At 33.0% G+C, this 20,476-nt stretch overlaps 1 protein-coding gene across 1 annotated transcript in view; it reads left to right on the top strand.

Moving 5' to 3' along the window:
* LOTGIDRAFT_91191 (hypothetical protein) overlaps window positions 1–20,476 on the top strand; it is a gene marked incomplete at both ends in the record, with an annotated part of 40,021 nt that overhangs the window by 744 nt on the left and 18,801 nt on the right. The window contains 7 exons of the mRNA XM_009051045.1: window positions 2,897–2,996; window positions 3,502–3,603; window positions 6,670–6,864; window positions 8,946–9,161; window positions 11,548–11,730; window positions 12,090–12,236; window positions 15,821–16,028. Coding sequence (XP_009049293.1) covers window positions 2,897–2,996; window positions 3,502–3,603; window positions 6,670–6,864; window positions 8,946–9,161; window positions 11,548–11,730; window positions 12,090–12,236; window positions 15,821–16,028 — 1,151 coding nt within the window. The remainder of the gene's footprint in view (window positions 1–2,896; window positions 2,997–3,501; window positions 3,604–6,669; window positions 6,865–8,945; window positions 9,162–11,547; window positions 11,731–12,089; window positions 12,237–15,820; window positions 16,029–20,476) is intronic.

The raw sequence follows: 20,476 nt of genomic DNA, 5'->3' as shown, positions 1-20,476 counted from the left end.
AGTCTATGAATAGATTACAATATATTATAGTGGTATTATAATATACCATTACATTATAACAGTCAATATACTAATCCCCTTTCATCTTCCTGGCTGAATCTTGATGTCCTTAGATTAGTTGTTATTGATGGTATTACATTAGTAGGCTACTAATATTGTTTAAAGGGAGACTGCCAATTTTAATATAAATTGGTACATAAATGTTAAAGCAACAGTACCATGCTAGTATTGTATATTAAAATGTGATCGCAATATACAAGGTAAAATAATATTTGGTCCATTCATATTCATATTTGAATATACAAATGCACTAATATTGTTTAGAGGAGCTGTGCCATCTGCAATATAGTCAATATACCTTGTGATGCAATTAAATGGAATATTCAGCTGGTATAATCTAGTCTATACAAGAGATTATTATAACCTGTGATGTAATTTAGTCTTGTATAATCAAGTCTACATAAGGGACATAATCCTGGACTTATGATGAAATTAAGACTAAGCAAGGGAGATTATTATGACAATCTAATTCACAATTGAAATAATCAACCTTGCGATGCAATTAACTTTAATATACAGCTGGTATAATCTAGTCTATATAAGAGATTGTAATAACCTGTGATGTAATTAAGTCTTGTATAATCAAGTCTACATAAGGGAGATTATTAAACAGTAAACCTGATTATGATTAATGTGGTCTAAAGAATAACACAAGCCAATCTGTTTATCAATACGTACGATAATTAAAGTTCGATCAAGGTTCGGTCAGCCGTTAAGTTTATTCTGCTCGGTATTTGTTAATTATTCTCCCGAATGAATCCTTACACGCTATTGTATAGACAAGTAATCAACTGGAACGCAGCAAATGTTGATATCGACGTCAAAGTTATCATTTTCGCATGTCTTGCTTTGTGCATAATTAAGTTCCGAAGACGCTATTTTGATTATCCAGATAGTATACACTTGGTGTTAATATGGCAGGGCGTTATCACAGGGTGTTATCGGGAAATATGTTATTAATTATTGATATGACATAACTTAACGCTTTTCACACCTGATGATGATTATGTTTCCTTTTTAATTAGACTCTTTGTTAATTAGTCAAGCGTTAGTGTCGTATTATGTAGACTGGAATTAATGTCAAGGTTGTCCATGCGTTTGACATGTACCTCGAAACTGATATTTGACATTTAATGACATAAGTTTATTGTTCAGCTCAAAGCCCTTAATGTATTAGAAGCCTACACAATTTATGGGAAAGAATAGCTATGCGTCCTTTTTAGTTTTTATGTTTATAGAGATGATGGAAAATGTTACTTGTCCTGCAAATAGAACAATAAACTGAAACTCCTTTTGTTGCATGCTGTGCACGTAAAAAAGATTCCTTGATATTTGCAAATCGGAAAAGAGAAGACTATCGAAATAAGATTTAAAAAAAACTCCAGTTTGCTTAGAGTCTGGCCTACGTCTTAGATCTATTTTGACAAAGTTATTGTAAATGTCCATTTAGATTTGTCAGTTTACAGATAATGATATTGAAAACCAATACAGGTTGACAAGAATAAGTCTGTGTCAAACTATCTTCACAAAGTCAAGCTATTACGAACTGTGTCTTACCTTCACAATGTCAAGCTATTACGAACTTTCTCTTACCTTCACAATGTCAAGCTATTACGAACTTTCTCTTACCTTCACAATGTCAAGCTATTACGAACTGTGTCTTCACATTGTCAAGCTATTACAACTAGTACAAATGTACTGATACCTGTACTTTAATAGTCACCTTTCTTGTATCATGGTTTGTAAATGAAGCATTATGATTGGATTGTATGCTAGTGTATACAGCTAATCAGAGGCCTTGACAGAAAGTCTGTTTGCACAAAGCCATAATGTGTACAGCTTTTCTGTGAAGGGCTCTGTGTTCTGAATGAAATGCATTCCATGATACAAGAATAGTGGCTATTGCAGTCATGTATAAGTATGAAGTAAGTAATAGCTTGAATTTGTGGATGAGATATAAGAATAGTGGCTATAATAGTCAAGGTATGAGTATGAAGGTCTTAATAGCTTTACATTGTGAAGTTGGTGTCATATGTGATTTTACAGATAACATTTTCTGAGATAAAATAATTGTGAAGTTTCGACAATGATACTCTTATCTTCACCAAGTCATAATGAATTTGTTACACTTTTAATCAAATTTTTTATTGGAGAAATTTTTCCATTAAATCTTGAAGCTCCATTATCAGCCTGATATTTCTTCTGATAACAAATATCTAATGATATTCTCACACCTTGATTGCTGATTCTGACAATGTCACAAGATTTTGAAATGCTGCCATCTTTTTTTTGGTACATTTTTAAATGGTTTTTGTTTACACAGAAAACTGTGAAAATTCAAGTTATGTTTTTTGTGTGAATGTGGTCCTGTCATTATTGTTCAAATCAGATATACTACTTGTTATAGTGTATATATTTAATTCTGAGGTACATCTATTCTTCGTGGTTGCACATGAAGTGACGCTACATCATATCACAGTCCCGCACTTAAATGGGGTTCCAAAGGGGCAGGGGCAGGAAAGGGGTCAGGGGGGCGATGCCAACCTCCAACGGTTCATAATGATAATTTCTCTTTTTTTGAAATATACATATTGTAAAAATGTAATGATATTGAAAGATTACTCTTTCAAATTGCATAAAATACTGGATTTAAGCACTTTACTTACAAATTTTTTTTCCTCTTACCCTTTCTAGAATGTTCTCGAAAAAAAAAATGGACGGTGGCATCAACACACACTTGTTACCTTTATTCTTTAGCTTCATCCCTTGAATTACAGTCAATTTATGACATAAACAATATTTTATATGATTTCAGGATGATAGTGATAATCGTGAGACTGGAATGGTTGAATATCTGAAGGCGGGAACCTGGTATTTAGCTGTATATAATGATAATAATCGTAAAGAAAGTGTCTCGTTTATGGCAGACGTAACTGGTAGGTTGACATTTATTACTGTCAATAATATATTTATAGATAAAAACTGTACAGATGACAGGAATGTTCCAAATCAAACAACAATATTCATTTGTGTCCAGAGACTGAGAGGATTCTGCGCCCAAATTTGCCTCAGCCATCTTAGGACATATAAGAAATGTGCAGCTGTTCCAATTTGAAAATTGCCTGATATAGCCTGCATAGGCTGATGTACTCATTGACAGTCATTGATCTTTCACAAGTCGATCAAACCTACAGCCAACATTTGCTTGTCATCAAAAAGGCAACTGACCTCATGTAAAGAAACCAACTGTGTTAGAACTTCACTAAACATTAAACAGATTTGAAATCATTTAAATTTTCAAAATATACAGGCCTGTTCGCTGTAACGCATCATTCAATTAATTGTAAGAAACATTGGATTTAAATGGTTTCTTTGAGTCTGAATAATATCAACATTTAGATCAACAATATGAATCTAAACAACTTATTTATTTTATTACAGAAATTCAAACAGGCTGTCCTGGAAATTGCCACGGCCATGGAGAATGTATCAAAGGACAATGTCGATGTTTTAACGGCTACACTAAAGACGATTGCTCTCAGGGTATGTTTTCTTTTTCGTTCATTACCCATAATTCATTCATAAGTGTCCCGTCAAATGGTCGCGCTCCGATACGGAAATGGGACGTCGATTTTAAATTCCTCATTAATTCTTGATTAATGTGTTTTCAGCCTCTGTTTTATGGAGTTAAAACGTTGATAATGAGGGAATTCGCTTTTTAACAACTGTTTGAATTTTGGTAATCAATTATGTTAAAAGAAAACGAATCGTTGAAAAACACAGCTGTTTAAACAGAACTTCTCATTTATTGGTCGAAGTGTTTGAAAAAAGTCATTATGCAAAAAGTCAGTTTTCTCGATGCATGGAGTTTGGTGCCAAAATATTATCAATCCAGTAATATTTCAAATTGTGTTAATCAGCATTTTGTCACATCAAGGCCCCGCTCTCTAAATAATTGCTCCACATCGGCATTTCCCTGTTTTTGTTAACGACCAAATTCTTTTATTATCTGAAGCACTTTATCCGTCTCTTTTAAATTCCTCTCCATTGTTCCGGGCACTTTAAACTTGCGTCTTTAAGTCCACCAGGAAACGTAATTCCAAGTTGACTTTTTAAAAACGATGAAATGCTAACGAGAAAGATTGGTTGGTCCTAATGGCATATCGTATAAATTGCTAAGATAAATTCTTACGCTCGTATGACTCATTCCAGATATTGGACTGATTGTCTTTCTGGCCCTCGGCTTCGAAAAAGAAAACATGAGAGCAGCACTTCAGGGACTGTGGGCCAATATTACACGACATTCAACGATATTCACATATTAACGGACGACGAAATCAATTTAATCCAACAAGTTTTAGTTTTATCAAATTCTGACAACGCTGTCATTTTCGTCAAATTTTATTGACCCAGTTGTAATCAACTCCAAAAAATCACGTTGATTCATTCGTGAAAAAAACGTAACCATTAGTCATAAGTTAATCCCGGAAAACAATTCGCAGACACAAATTAAATATTGCAACGTTTTATAGATTGTCAAAGGATATTTTAATAACAGTAAATTGGATATGCTGAAATTATGTATAAGATGAATTATTGCCCTTTCATATTGTCCAAACAAGTGTCTGTTAGAGTCATGGGAGACATGGTGGCTGTGTGTCATAGCTAACCTGATAGTCCAGGATTCAATCCATGCATAGGTCGAGACAATGCCTTGGTTTCCCCTCGTCAGTCATGCAGCTTGGAGGGGCTGAAATGTCAAAAAGCATCTAGTCGTTCAGACAATAAACAGGCCCCATTAAGAAAAATTGAAAACGAGCAGGTTAAAGCTGTCCTGGCATAAGTAGTAACAAACTCAATATAAGTCTGGGAGGTCAGTTGTCTGAAGATTGCACCACATGAAAGTACACAACAACAGCATGTTTGTTAGGTTCTGTTTTAATATTTCTAAGTCTGGTTTATATAGTTAATTAGTTAGTTATTCAATTAATCATTATTTTAACCAAATTTAATTGATAAGCCAATCCCATTTATATAATACAAATTCTGAATTAAAATCTTCAAATAGACCATTTTGAATTTTAGATAAAACTATATCTTACAAAAACCAAATATGTTATTGGTCAGAACTACAACAAAATCTTAAACTGGAATTAAACCATTATTGAGTTGAATCGAGCAATTTTTCATACAATCAACAACTGAATTACACTTTAGATTGTGAAGAATTCTGATTTAATTAAGATGAAATCCACCTGTGGGATGTCAAGAAGTTCAGCGTCATTTAAAATTTAAAACCAGAAATGTCATTGATTTGGAGAATGTTAACTTTGATTAAAGTTCCAGTGATTGGAAAGAAAATGTTCTCAGTTCAGTGATCGTTATCAATTCTTAAGTTGAAGTTGACAAATTGACATTCAAAGACAATTGCTTTTTTTCCGCCTGATCGCTGCCCACTTTGTGCATTTGTAGAAATTGTGTGTGATAAATATCTAACGGCATTTTGTCCGAGAGACGCTAATGGGGTTCTGTTATTTCTTAGCACGTCTAAATATGGGCACATTAATCAAAATTGTCATTGCCTGAAAAGTGTTGAACTCGCCTTAACAAATGGATTCATTTGTCACACGTACAAAATCCTTTGTCACCTTCCTGAAATTTGTTTCAATGCAACAGATTTTCTTTTTAATTTTGCTTCCACATGGCCGAGTTTCTTAAAAACGGTTATTTTCAAATTGACGTCTGATACCATTAAGCAGAATTGGACAAGATGCTTGATTGGAGGTTACGACCTTTTTGATAATTGAAGGTAAAAAATTGGCGTCTGCTTGACTTCTCTTTTCGAAACATTTCATGTCGTTAATTTCATTCTTGGGTGGCTCGTACCAAATTTCTATAACCATTGCCATATTGCTTTTGTTCAATCCTACCAATTCCAGCCAATAAATCGGCTAATATTCTTCTTTGACGGGCAAATCTATCCCATAATTTCGTGTTCAATTGTCATCGATTTAACATTTAGACATAATTATATGTTCATATTGGAATGAAATCCTACTAATGTTTTCGTTAATTTTCTACGAATCATTGCCCTTGATTGAATTGCTGTCTGTTTTTCTCTTTAATGTCTGATGTTGGCATATTTTTTTTTATTTCATTTTATGCTGACTTCAGGAATTTAATAGAAATAAAAAAAAAAATTTCTGTATGCTTTTAAATTTTTTTGAATTGCTAAGTTCCTCTAAGAGATTTTTGCCCTGTGAACTCTCTCAAATCCTTGTTCCCTTCTCGAATTATATTATTTAAGGTCTATCACAAAAGAAACTTACTGATCATTTCTTCCCAACTTAAGATGATTTATAACATTTATCTTGGTTCGTTTTATTAACCAATCAAATTGTTAGAGTTTTTTTAAATCTGAATTTCATTTTTTAATTAGAATTTTGTGAAATATGATAAGCAAATAAATTTGGAAAATGGTAAATTCAAACTTTTTAAATATTTTGTGAAACAGTGCCCAAATCTCCTGGACATTTTTAGACTATAGTGTCTTCAGATATTCAATAGCTAATTGAAACTTGTTCTAAAATTTCCAACTCTTAATTTCAGAAACCTGCCCAGTTGTGTGCCAAGGAAATGGGATCTATGAACGAGGAGAGTGCAAGTGTCACCCTGGGTGGAAGGGACAGGAGTGTGATTTGAAGGAAAACGAATGTGAGGTCCCGAACTGTAACGATAATGGACATTGTATCAATGGACAATGCGTCTGCTTCACTGGATTTCAGGGTCCAGATTGTGGAATCGGTAAGCTCCTTTACTTTCACTTTACACATTGATGGAATGTTTGTCTGGATTCGAAACTTCCATTCAACCAGGTTTGAAATTCAAAGCTTATGATTGGTTACTGAAAATTTCTCACCAATCAAATTGCTTGATTTCAATTCTTGTTGAATGCAGTTTCGAATTTAGCAATACAGAGTATTTGAGTCCCAACCCATTTTCTTGCCTACCCAAACCATTCCAGAAAGCGCCAGTATTTTAAATGTGCTATAAATAGAATCAGATAGGCTTTTCTCACCTCCCTTGAGAATGATTGAAAACCAGGAAGCATAAAACCATGGCAACACATCAATACAGACTATAGTTTATCCTATTGATTAAATCTGTAATTGCAATAGCTAGGGTTTCTAACATGGAAATATTACACCAATGACCTTGAAATATGAGGCAAATGACCTTGATATTGTAATCCTTGAAATTACATGTTAAAATATTGTTTCATTTCAATTGATTTTTTCCAAATTGTTCAATGAAGAAGGCGGCATGATTTCACATTTTTTGTGTTATCATCAAAATACAGAAGGGAATATATTATGGTATAACACACTTCATTTTATGTAATGTGTGAACATTCCAGCCTGTTTTCAGCTTTAAACTTTTAAATGCACAATAACATTCATTTTGCCAAGAGTGTGGGTAGAAACAAGGCTAATGATATACAGAATAACATAATCACCTACTTGGTTTATAACGTCTGTTCAAGGTTGAATATCCATGGTGTAAAATCTCCGTTAGAAATCCTTGCTGGCGTTATTTTTCTCTCCTCTTCACACCATGATATCTTTCTTTTCCAACGCACTACTTTCTATTCCTCTCTTAATATTGTCAAAACAGAGCTGCTATTCAATGATAGGGGACAAGTAACTTGTCACAAGTTGAGTGTTCAAAATTCTTTGAGTTTTGGTTGGATTTTTTCAATTTTCTTGTTTAAGGGATTTTGAATTTAAATGCATGTTATGGAAATATATATTCATGTTTTAAAAATTATTTCCAAAATTTGTTTAAATTTGGTTTTTACATTATATATTATGACTATACCTTTTTCAAAATTAACTAAATATCAAGTAACAATTTTTATGTTGTCTTATTTAGCATTTTTTTGCCACTTAAATGGCAAATTCATGGAAATAGCAGCTCTGTCATATCATGTATATAATCATTTTTCCAAAAATTATAGTTGTCGCTTTTAGTCGTAGTCATGTAACATTAATGTTCTTTCTGTTTCAAAAATATGTTAAATTTCTGTGAAAAGTGTAATTTTGATAATTTTATAAATTCAAATGAATGTCTGGATTCAGACTATTATTTTAGATGTGATTTATGTGTATTTTTATAATTGAAGTGATGAATTTATCCTGAATACAAAATTACAAGTAAAAACTATCAGTGGTGTATTTAGGTGATAATTTTGGGGCTATTGCCCACCCCTCCCATTGGGCAATAAAAAATGAAAAATTCATTCTACTTCCACCTCAAAACTTGTGTTAGATGTATTTTCTGGCTTTCCACATTAAAAAATATTTTGACCCTCCCTCTTAAATCCGCAAAAGGACCCCAGGGCGTATGGATGGCCTCCATCAATGAAATTCTCGCTACGCCACTGAAAACTATCAATGGCTAGTTGAGAAAAATTTCAATACTCTCAATGTCAATATGCTCCATATTTAGAATATTATTGGGGTTTCGTTTCTTGCTCAATTTTGATCACCAATAATCTTGATACACCATCAAATTTACCAGGATCAGAAAATATAAAATTTTGAAATTGTTTCCAGCCTAATGTTAAAAATTGTTTGTACTGTAAATTCAATGAAGATCTTTCAAAAAGAAAAACTCAGTTGTTATTGATATGTTTAGATTTTGCTTTGGCACGTTAATCGACACAAAGTTATTTTTTTGTCAGAAAAGATTGACGTAGTTTCAATTTTTTTCCGGTTAAAAAGGAACGAACAATCATTCATCACTTCAATTTTGATTCTACACGTTAATTTTTCTTACTGTCTTATTAGTGGCTTGCTTCTATCTTTCTTTTCTGTTGTCTACAGTCGACTGCGTCTTGCCCAACTGTTCTGGAAACGGCGTCTGCATTCTTGGAGAATGCGTCTGCTTTCGAGGATATAAGGGCCGAGTGTGTAGTCAAGACGATAAGATTAACATAACGCAAGTGTGTGCTCAAGATTGCTCAGGTCATGGTGTCTTCGACGTGGAAGCAGGTTCCTGCATCTGTGATAGACATTTCACCGGCGCTGACTGTCAGACAGGTAATGCATCATGGGATTGCTCAAAATTGCATCATGGGATTGCTGCCCTTGACCTTATTTTTATTGATTAACTCTTGACAACTAATTCTATTAATTTTAACACTTCTGTCTTTTGACTAATCTCAACTCCACAGCTTCGCAACTTTGACTTCACAATCCATACTAACTCTATAGTCACGCTAAATACTTCTGTTACCTCCCTTGGTCATTAGTTACTAACGTTGAATTTATGCAAATGGCGACCATTGACAACTACCTAATGACTTTCAAAAGTAAGACAATTGAAATATATGACTTGTTCCAGTATTCCCTAGTTGCTATTAGCAACAGCAGCTCTGCGATAATCTTCGCAAAGGTATCAGAAGACGTTCAGATATCTATCTTTCGTGAAAAACACATCCATCTTTCTAGTCCCCATGGATACGAAACGATTTCCATCACGGTAATCTCATTGACGAAATCTTTGACAATTGCTAAATAATGAGGTTAGGTGTCGTCTTTTGAATTCTAAACACATTAGCGCAGACGAACTTTTAAAACTTGTAGACTTGAATTAATGTTTTGCATGCTTTTTTGTTATGTACAAAACTTATCTTTTGCATGTGTTTAAAGCACAACTAGCGCCATGTTTTCAAAAAATTTTATATACATTGTTGTTTTTTTGTCGTCCGATTTTATATCTGTTACTGTTGTCATATAATATTTTTATTTGATTTTATAAATAAGTTTTGAAAAATTTATATTTTACAATGTAGCATGATCAGATTTATATTTGTATATTTTAAAGATATCTTAAATGTTGAGGAACAAATTAAGATCCTAAAATTTAATTTAAATAATTAATGATAAGTTTAGCGAAATCCCAGGCTTAGGCTAAATTTCTGATACATTTGTAGATTAAAAATAAGTTAGAATTTGAGAAAAGGTTTGTTTCCAGACAACACCTTGGACCAATCACAGAAGAGTAGGACGTAAAACTCCATTCATTTCATTTCATTTGGACCAATCACGTCATCTTTTGGATAATGCAATTTGTAGCTTGATTGAATTAAAACCAAAACTTTCATAAAATTGAAAAAATCTTGAAAAGTTTCTTAAAAAAAATTTATTACGAAATAATCAAAAGTTTTCAATAATACTAAAAATATTTATCAAATTCATTAATCAACCTAAAATTCTGTAACTGTTTCATGAGTTTTATTACAAAGTCGACCAAAATTTCATTAATTTCTCAAATTTTTGAAATGTTATATGGAGAAATATAAAAATCTAAAGCAGATAAACTGACAGAGTTTGATGCGGAAGAATTTAAATTGAAAACATGTTTATGGTATTAAATTTGTGTTTCTGCTGATAGGACAGAGATCATTTCATTGCCATCGTAGATCGTAAAATGTGAAACAGTGATAAGACACAGAAAATAAATTGTATTAGGATGATAAAAAATCTTTGGTGTAAATTCGATACATGTTGAATGAAGAGTTATCAGATTCTAGAGAAATATACAAGGTCTTCAAATGATAAGCTCCATTTTGTCAAAAATGTATATTGGTAGAAAAACGATAACACCATCAATACTGAACCAACATTCACTGTCTTGGTTAATAGAAGATCTAGGTTGAAAATCTTAGGTGAAGTTTAAAATCTTTGCCCCACGTTTTTAAGCTCTTTTTCCTTCTTGCACCATGATATGAAATGATACAAGGTTTATAACTGATACAAGGTTTAAAACTGATACAAGGTTTAAGAATTTAAAACAGTCTGAGATATAATCAAATTTGTTAAATGATAAATGAAACTCTATAATCTTAAATACTTAATCTTAAATACTAGGATAAAGGAAGTCAAATTTTGTAGTTAAATAAACTTTTATCTTTTATTCAAAAAAAGTTCACAAAATCAAAACATTGTTTGGATATCATATTAGATAGAGAAGGTACAAAAAATGAAATTGGAAGAAGAGCTAAAACACCACCGAAAGTAATTCAGACAAAATTTCTCTTGATTTTTGTGGGATATTATAATAGCATGAAGCATTGATGAATATTTTAACTTTCAACTAAATATCAGCCTACTTAAAGGATATAATTTGCATATATCTTAAATCAAAATGAAATATTGCAAAATTTAAAGATGACAGAAAATTAGTTGTGGTCTTAGCTAATTTTCCCAGCTCTCTATTTGTAGGGATGCTCTAAATCTTCATTCGCTCAAAGCTGAAAATCTTGAAAATAACTTTGATGCCATCAGTGTTGCAGATATACATAAAAAAGATTAGCAAACCTCTTTACAATCCCTTTAAGATTCTTTACCATAATGTTGAAAATATCTCAATAAAGGTCGTTTTCAGTCAATTTGAAAGAGGATCGTCCATTTTGTTTTGTAGAAGTGTGTCGATTGGAATGTTATAAAGGAGAGTGTAAAAACCAGCAATGTATCTGTGAGGCAGGGTGGGCTGGCGCTCTCTGTGACCAGGTGGAATGCGATTATCGATGTAAATCTCATGGTTTCTGTAACAATGGTACCTGCGTCTGTAAAAAAGGGTGGAATGGAAGACATTGCACTATGGGTAGGTAGATTTCAGCCATTTGCATCGTCATGATCCTTAGATGATTATCACTAGACATCATCTTGATAGTGATGATATGATGGATGGGTTAAGTAAAAGAACCAAATTCATTGACATTTTTGAAGAAAACCAAATGTGTTAGTGGGGGTGCCAGTGGGTGTACAGAGAATGGGGTGGGAAGGGGTTGAGGGCACATGTTTCAGAATGCACCAAATCAATTCTAAGTTTCAAAAATTTTCTTGGGGAGTTGCCTCTCAGACTTGCATTATTACGTTTTATATTTGATAAACTGCAGGTTATTGCCCATAAAATTATTTATTAATATGTATGAAATTAATTTTAATATATTTTCTTTGTAGATGGATGTCCGTCTGATTGTGGTAACCATGGAGATTGTCGTCATGAAGCTGATGGTTGGAAGTGTAACTGTAGAGACGGGTGGAAAGGTCCTGATTGTCATATCGCTAAGGAAGATAAATGTAGCGACACCTATGATAATGATAAAGGTCAGTTCATAAATCATCTCCCCTTAATCTTGATTTTTTGCAAAAGAAAATAACGAGAATATTTGCTTGCATCGTTCATGTTGGCACTTAATATCATTAAAGTAGTGGACGTCTCATATCTTGGTGCATGGCATGGCAAGCAAATTAACCATGGGTCTACTAAACAGGCTGCCTACAAAACAGGCTGCCTACAAACAGATATTTCCTATTCTCATTAGAGAGGAAAAACCATCATTTGAATCTACCAGTCATTTAATGCCATAAGATCGACATTCAATGTTATGCAATTTAAATTAGCACCAAACATCATCATATTTTAGACATGTAAAAACTTCATTCAAACATCACATATTTTTTAGGGACAAATTAGCAAGAATGGAAGCCAAGCTTTTCATATCCTTTGACTTTTAGTGTCATATTCCTGCTTGAACCATTTTATTGGCTTAAAAAAAGAATTGACATTTTGGACATTTTATAAATCCATTCAGACATGGCAAACAGATTAAATTCCTGCTTATGACATCATCAAAGCTACAAATGTTCCTATTTACACAAGAGCAAAACAAACATCATCGCAATTTACAATTCTTTTTAAACCTTGACAAAGATCAGCATTAAAATGAGGCATCTCTAATACTATAAATATCATCAAGGTTCTGGACATGTTATAATTCCATTCAAACATGACAACCAAATCAAAAACACTGCTTATAACATCTTCAGTGTGCATCAGAGCATTAAACCTCAGTGACAAATGTCAAGAAAATTGAAGAAAAGATTGTCATGACCTTCAGATTGGGGTCAGAAAAGGTCACTGGCAGTGTCAGGTCACCAAAATAATATTCATTAGATTCCTATGATCTCATTTCCGTCATATTGGCTATTTAATTTGGTGTTTGTGCCGATGTTTGTGTGTTAGTTGTTATGTTAAGAACGCTGAGTGTTATGATATTGTTATGAATACGAAATTAACGTGTGTTTAATACAAACATGATTCAAATGAGTATCGTGACTTGTACATTTATATTGTGACCAGCACCGCAGTCGATTAAAAAAAAACAGAGCTTAAGTTACGAGTTTCTTCCTTAATATTACATGATTAGTCGATCAACATCCCTGATCTCTAGTCAGACATGAATGGTAAATACAACAAAATTTAAATTTAAGACTATTAAAATGCTTCCCATGTACTTTTGATTCCAATAGTTTAAAACTTGTAGGTGCAAATGTCAAGAAAATACCTTCAACTGTTTCATCGAAGATTTGGGGGGCTGTAATGGAAAAAGAGTCCAGTTGTTCTTGATAGGACAAAAAACCGAGGTCATGTGTGCTACTGATTGCACATTTCCTGTCTGCTTAAGTTCATTCAGGACCATTCATTTTCAATAGTTCTGATCAGGCATGACTGGTAAATACAACCCAATCAAGGACCCTGACAGTAAAACATGTCTGCCATGTGCTGCTATAGATTTCTTTAGTTTACACAGTAAATTAATCTGATAACCTGATCAACTCTAGAGGTCACGATAGGTCAAACAACGTCAATATTTACCTCTGGCTATCGGCACTGTCTTAGTTTAACTATCAACATTGTTATAAGATTATATTCCAACATGGAATCTTTGTTTTAGCATTGTAGGTGTTTTGGGTAGGAATTAGAAACAAAACCGTCAAAAACTACCTGTACCTAATTATTGGTTTAAATTCAAAAGCCAATGCTCAGACAGAAATGATACTACCACAGATAGTATTACAGAGACATCCTTAGTTAACATATCTATTAATCTTAACCTTTAACTTGCACCTTGGTTTATCATAAAATCTTTACTTTGTGACCCAGGCCAGTGCTTTCATGAGACTATGTTCTCATCACCATCTAACACAGGAATGATAAAATCCTAAAGCACAATTTTTTATCAGACCAAACCAGCTGATATGTTCTAATTATTTAATCTTCAACAGATCATCAAAATATATGCTATGTATTTTGACAGCTGATCAGTTTTCAGTATTAATTCTTACTAAGACTAAGTTACAATTTTCCAGAGTTGGTAGCCAGTGGTTTTTCTACAGGTTGGCAAGGCTTTGGCTCCTTCCACTTTCAATTTTTTTTTCATTTTACTTAGTGAAAGAATAGCCTGTGGACCCCCTGGATTATTTTGTGGCTCTTGTTCGCCCCCCTCAACTAATGTTTCCCAGAAACGCCATTGTTGGTAGTACTTAATGGAAGTAAAAATTTACCATTGCTGTAATTCTTAAATGCTTTTATAAGCAAGGTTTTGGAAGTCTGTCATAAAAAAAAATTAGACGACTCCAAACTTTTTGTTTCTTCAATGTTGGGACTCAAACATTAATTGTCCTAGACTCGTAATTGTTATTGAATTTAGCCTGATTTTATCTAAATCTGTCTTAATTCTAAACCATTAGTCTAAATATGGTCAAAGGAACGATTAAATACTTTAAAGTGGTTTGTGATTGGCTGCTTTATCCATTTGACCTTCAGAGGTCAACCTTAAGTGTAGGGGTACTGTCAAATCGTGGTTAGCATTATAAACAAGGAACCCACATGACTTAAAATGGATTATTTGGTCAATTTATTTGATTTAAACGTCTGTAGAAATTCGAATCTTAATTTATCTTCAAAGATGCCTGATTGGTTGATTCCATTTACCATGATCTGAATGATTTAGCGAGTGTCAACGATAATCCTGAAGCTGGTGCCATCAATCATTGAAGTTTGTATCCTGCGATTTCTCTAGCTCGGTGGATTTACTAACGCCCCCTATAGTAAATTAAACCGAATGACAAACGATCACTTAAAACAAATTACTTTTATTTCTCTCCGACCATTTTCACTCCAGAATATTTTTACGATTGTCAAATCTAATGAGTTTTTGTTATGAAATGCACTACAGGGACTCTGCTGGCGTAGGAATACGAATGATTGAGGGTTATTGGAGTGTCACATGATCTGATTAGTAGTTCGTCTCTCCGATGAATAAAAGCGACTCTGTCATTTTTCCTTGTCAAAATGGTGATGATCTTAGCTATGATAAGCCAATAAGATGACAGTGTTATTTCAGTTATCTTATTTCTATCGATAATAGTTTTTATTTTCAATTATATTTACATCATTTCATTTCCGAACTCAATTTCCTACTCTACTCAAAATTTTATTTTGAAGAATTAAATCAAAATCTAATGTCACTGACAAAATTATAAAAATATTTTAAAAGGAAATGAGATAATTGTAGCCTACAAGTTCTGAACATTGATATGCGTTTTAATATTTTTTCACTGAATCACTATCCCTTTATTCATTCATTATATCCATTTATTCATTCATTCTATCCATTTATTCATTCATTATATCCCTTTATTCATTCATTATATCCCTTTATTCATTCATTCTTTCATTCTTTCATTCATTCATTCATTTCATTATATGACTTTTATTTACATTCCATTTATTCATTCATTTTATCCATTTATTCGTTCATTCATTCATTCATTCATTCATTCATTCATTTCATTATATGACTTTTATTCACATTCCATTTGTTCATTCTATCCATTTATTCCAGATGGATTATTGGACTGTTTGGATCCAGATTGTTGTTCTAACGCTGCCTGTCGTACCAGTAAATACTGTGAAACATCTCCGGAACCCATGGATATATTACTCACCAAGCAATCTCCGAGTACCACAGCGTCGTTCTACGAGAAGATGAGGTTCCTGGTAGAAGAGAACAGTGTTCAGACCTACGCCATGAAAAATTCTTTTAATGAAACGTAAGTAGTTTTAATATTCTTTGAGCTTTGTGCCCCAGTTAGTTGGATGCTTGCTGGCTAATCTGAAGATACAGGGTTCAGCATAGTTCAAGATATACTTAGATTTTACAACCTAGTATATTCATCCTGACCAGTTAGTAATTGTTACAGTAGAACTTCTTTATAGACAGCAATGTTTCTACACTAGTTGAAAATGCTTGAAGGATTTACATTGTACTTTTTAATTGGCCATTTTGAAGCTGGTAGACACGTCAATATGGACATTAAGAAGTTAAAAATGTGAAGTGGTACGATTAAGAACATTTAACCTTCAATTACTTTCCAAAATGGCTGATAAAAGTAATTGAAATGTATTAGAAAATCAATGGTTTGTCTGTCGTCTGCTAGGAAATGGTCAGCATGGCAACTCCCGCCTCATTTCATTCTACGTCTGCTTGAAATAATTACAATTTGAGTGAATCAAAAAGACATCTATCCATCTTAATGGAGGTTTCCGTTAATGAATAAATGGGAGATATAAAATCAATCTAATAATGGCCACCCTCTGTGTTGATATGTTATGTTAGAATATAAGATTTGTACTAGTTTTATTTAAAAAATAAAAAATTTACGCCCTTGGTCAGGTTATTTAAATGGACAATTTTTTTTACAACTTGATCTTAGGCTTTTTGTTGTGTTTTAAAAATTGTATTTACCCCCCAAATTCAATTGCTGACCTCGTAACCATACAATTGAAAATATAGAAATATTAAAACAGAACCTAGAGAAAACTTGTTGTTACTCAAAGTTTCACTCTATGCGATCATAGATGCAGATAATAAAATGGTACAGTTTCAGACAAGAAAAAAAAAGAAGGATAGAGCTTTATTTTGTAAAAATATCCGTTAGTCCTGGGCCTAACCTTTTGTATTGATGATCTTTCCCATTAAAAGTTGGGTGAACTGCGGACATGATTTGTCTCTGTGTTACTGTATCAATAATTCTGCATACATGGCAATAGACATACATTACGCATAATTGAATATTGAATTGTTTGCTTTAGTTTCACATTTGTAAAATTGACAATGAAATTGGAACCTTATTCTTAATTCCATCAGCCTTTGCCCTTTTGTATTGTTTTTCTCTTTGTAACATTTTCAAATTATCTCTTGAACCTGCACATTTAGAAAGAATTTTATAAAAATTTTGCAATGCAATCAAAAAAGTTAATTAGTGCGCTTAAAGCTTTGTTAATGAATAAACAATTTCAAATTTCTTGCTTTCGTTAACCATTAGTCACTAATTAGTAACTAAATTACAAGAACAAAATCACAGTAAATACCAATATCAAGAGATTGTCATCTAGTTCATGGTTTTCTACTTTCAATTTATCAATGTGGATGTTATTATTCTATTCAGTTTTTGTCTATTGGAGTGTCGACATGCTTGATTAAGCACTAGATAAGCAACTTGACAGAGCTTTGTCTGTTTATAAATATCCACTTGTAAAAAAGATAGGCTATTCATTTATTTATAATCACGGTTGAGTTGTCTCTAGATTGCCGATCGATTTGTCGACAATCGCGTATTATCTTTCCTTTATTCACAAATTATTTTTTGTACTCAATCAATTTCCAATAAAAAAGTCGCGTGAACTTTAAAATAATTATCTGATGATAAAGTATTGTCAGTGAATGATTTTGTCGAACGATCTAATCAATATCGTTTAGCATAATTTTTATATATTTTACGCGTAAACGATTTTATGTAAGTTTTATTGGAAAATGTCTATTTTTCTTTTGTATAACAAATTATTAACATTTTTCACATTCAAATGATTTTGAGTTAGTTGAGTTTTGTTATAATTTGTTGATTTATGAATTATGGGACATTGTGTAAGAGGAAATTTTGTAGCGTTAATGCAGTGTTATTGAAAAATTTCCTTATACTGAGGTTTAACACCCATGGCGCTTAGAACTACTTAATTTTTGATTTATGCTTTAAAATTTACATAAAATATTATCCAAATGTCCCAAATTAATGAAATGAAAACATAACAGAACAATAGCACTATTTCATTTTGACGTCTGCAACAATTTACGCCAAGTTTGGGATTACTCTGGCAACAGTTTTATGACATCATGTGGTGCAATGTTAATCCCTTAATGTCTGATGCCAACATTGGACACCAGACGTCCCCAATTGAGTTATGGGTAATGCTGGTATTAAGCTTTTGAAACAAGGTGGTTATCTGTCCTTTGATTTATGAGCTTTGTTGTTTTCCTGGTATAGTTATGATGACATCAGAGTTATGTATTGTAGTGACACTTTGTTGCCATGTAAACTTTGAGACAGTGACATATTTAATGGGGTGGGGGAAACAGCTTGGCCCTCCTCTCGGGCCTGTAAAAGGTCTTATTTCGAAGTGTAGATTAAGCCCAGTAAATACTTATAATTCATCTCAGGCCATCTAAAATCCATTGGCTTCTGTTGGGCCCCCGGTAGCCCCACCCTCAAGAGGGTATGGCCCTTCAACCCTCACCTTGGAGAGAAATCTTTCATTGTTGAATATCCCTCAGGTAGACCAAAACATCTGTCTCTGTTCCAGCTATTTGGACAGACTCTGACTCTATTCCAGCTGATAACTGTCAAAATATCCATCAGAGGCTGGAATAGAGGCAGATGTTTCGGATAACCCCTCAAGAAGAAAAATTCTGATGCTTTGATGTTCACAATAAAAATTTCCAGACTGTTAAATATAAAACATAAATAAGCTCATGTCACTGTCCGAGCAAAATTTTCCTCAATGTACACTGCATGTACTGCCCTGTGTTTATTAGACCAATTAAATGCAGAAGAGAAGGATACAAGACTCCATTTCAGCCATTTCTGGTGTCTGACACTAATTGAACATCAGACAAACATTCCGAATTGTTTTCAATATAAATTCTTCTTTCCAAACAAAGGAAAGTAATATCTGCAGACAGAAAGTTGTGAAAAATGTAAATTAGAATTATTCTGAGACTCAAATCTGTCAAAACGTGGTGTGTACAAACACATTAGTCAAGTTTCTCAGTTGGATTGGGTTAAAAAATGGCTATTTCTTAGCAAAACTGTCTAAAACTTTCTTTGTGATGACAGAGTCAATTAGTGAACTATACTAACATAGTTGATGGTCCCTAATGCATTTCATTTCATTTCATTTATACAAACATAGTGAAAGGTATGGGGTGGGAGTGGGGGATTGTTGAGTTTAGGGGAGGGACTAGGGTTGTGCTTTGATATAGATGGTTTTTGCTTGAACACTTTTTTACACTGTCTAAATCTTTCTTTGTAATGAGCTATACTAACATAGTTATTGAGGCAGGGGTCGTTGAGTTGTGATGAAAACTTTTTTTCGCCAGCTTTCAGTTCCATATAGTATAAGCATGTCTTTATTTACATCTGCCACAGGAATTACCAGTTGAGTATTGGTGCAAATTGTGAAAGTGGGCATGATTACTGAAAGCAATCTTACTTCAGTTGCATGAGAGTTGCATTTGAAACTTATGATCGCTGTTCTTATTCACAACCATACATAGCTGGTGATCTCTATAGAGAGAATCATCAGATAAATAGATACACTAATTCTTTAACTAACTCAACCATTCTCATGTTCACTCAGACAGACAACATTATCAAAACAACGACCACAAGATTTTTCTTTTCGCAATGAAACATTATGTTTCTAAGAAATTCTGTTTCATTATAGTTCTAACTACAAGTGTTACAAGCTGTTTATTCTTCAACTGAGACAGAATTTAAAAACTTTACGTGATGAAGCATTTTAAGAATAATTCGCAATCGATAAAAAAAATCTTACTAGGTAATTTGGCGTCTGAGGGTCAAAGGTCAGAAGTAGATTATGGCTTTAAAAATGTTAGCGAAGTTTTTTCGGAAATAAAGTACGAAACTAAATTATTGATATCAGGCAATCGTTGGCGAGGGACCAACACGGGTCACGGATAATGGCCGCCAATCTACAACTAAATTGATGTATGATGTCTGCTCAAGATTTTAATATCATATATTTTCATTTTATTTTGAGTTTTTGTATGTTTAATTACATGTTAGCATGCGAGATATATTAAAGTTCCCTTTACAGTTGAAATAACGTTTTCCTTCAATTAATCCAATAAGGTACAGAATAGTAGGATGTAAAACTCCATTCATTTCATTAGCTCAATAAGGTCTAGAAAAGCATGTAAAACTCCAGTCCCATCATTAACAGAAGTCGAGAGTCTTTTAAGACATCCTAATAAATCATAATTAAAACTTTCACAAGACAAAATGGCTCCTATCTGAATTCTGGGTAACTTCTGTCAAGATGTCAAAATTCGAAAAAAAACATTTCAGGAACTTTTACTGTTTTTCTTTCTTATCTAATTTTCAAAATTATCTGCAAATTTAAAACTTTTACCCTGAGCTGA

Source organism: Lottia gigantea (assembly GCF_000327385.1).
Source record: "Lottia gigantea unplaced genomic scaffold LOTGIsca_16, whole genome shotgun sequence".
Classification (NCBI taxonomy): Eukaryota; Metazoa; Mollusca; class Gastropoda; family Lottiidae; genus Lottia; species Lottia gigantea.
This window is presented reverse-complemented; position numbering and strand designations above follow the sequence as displayed.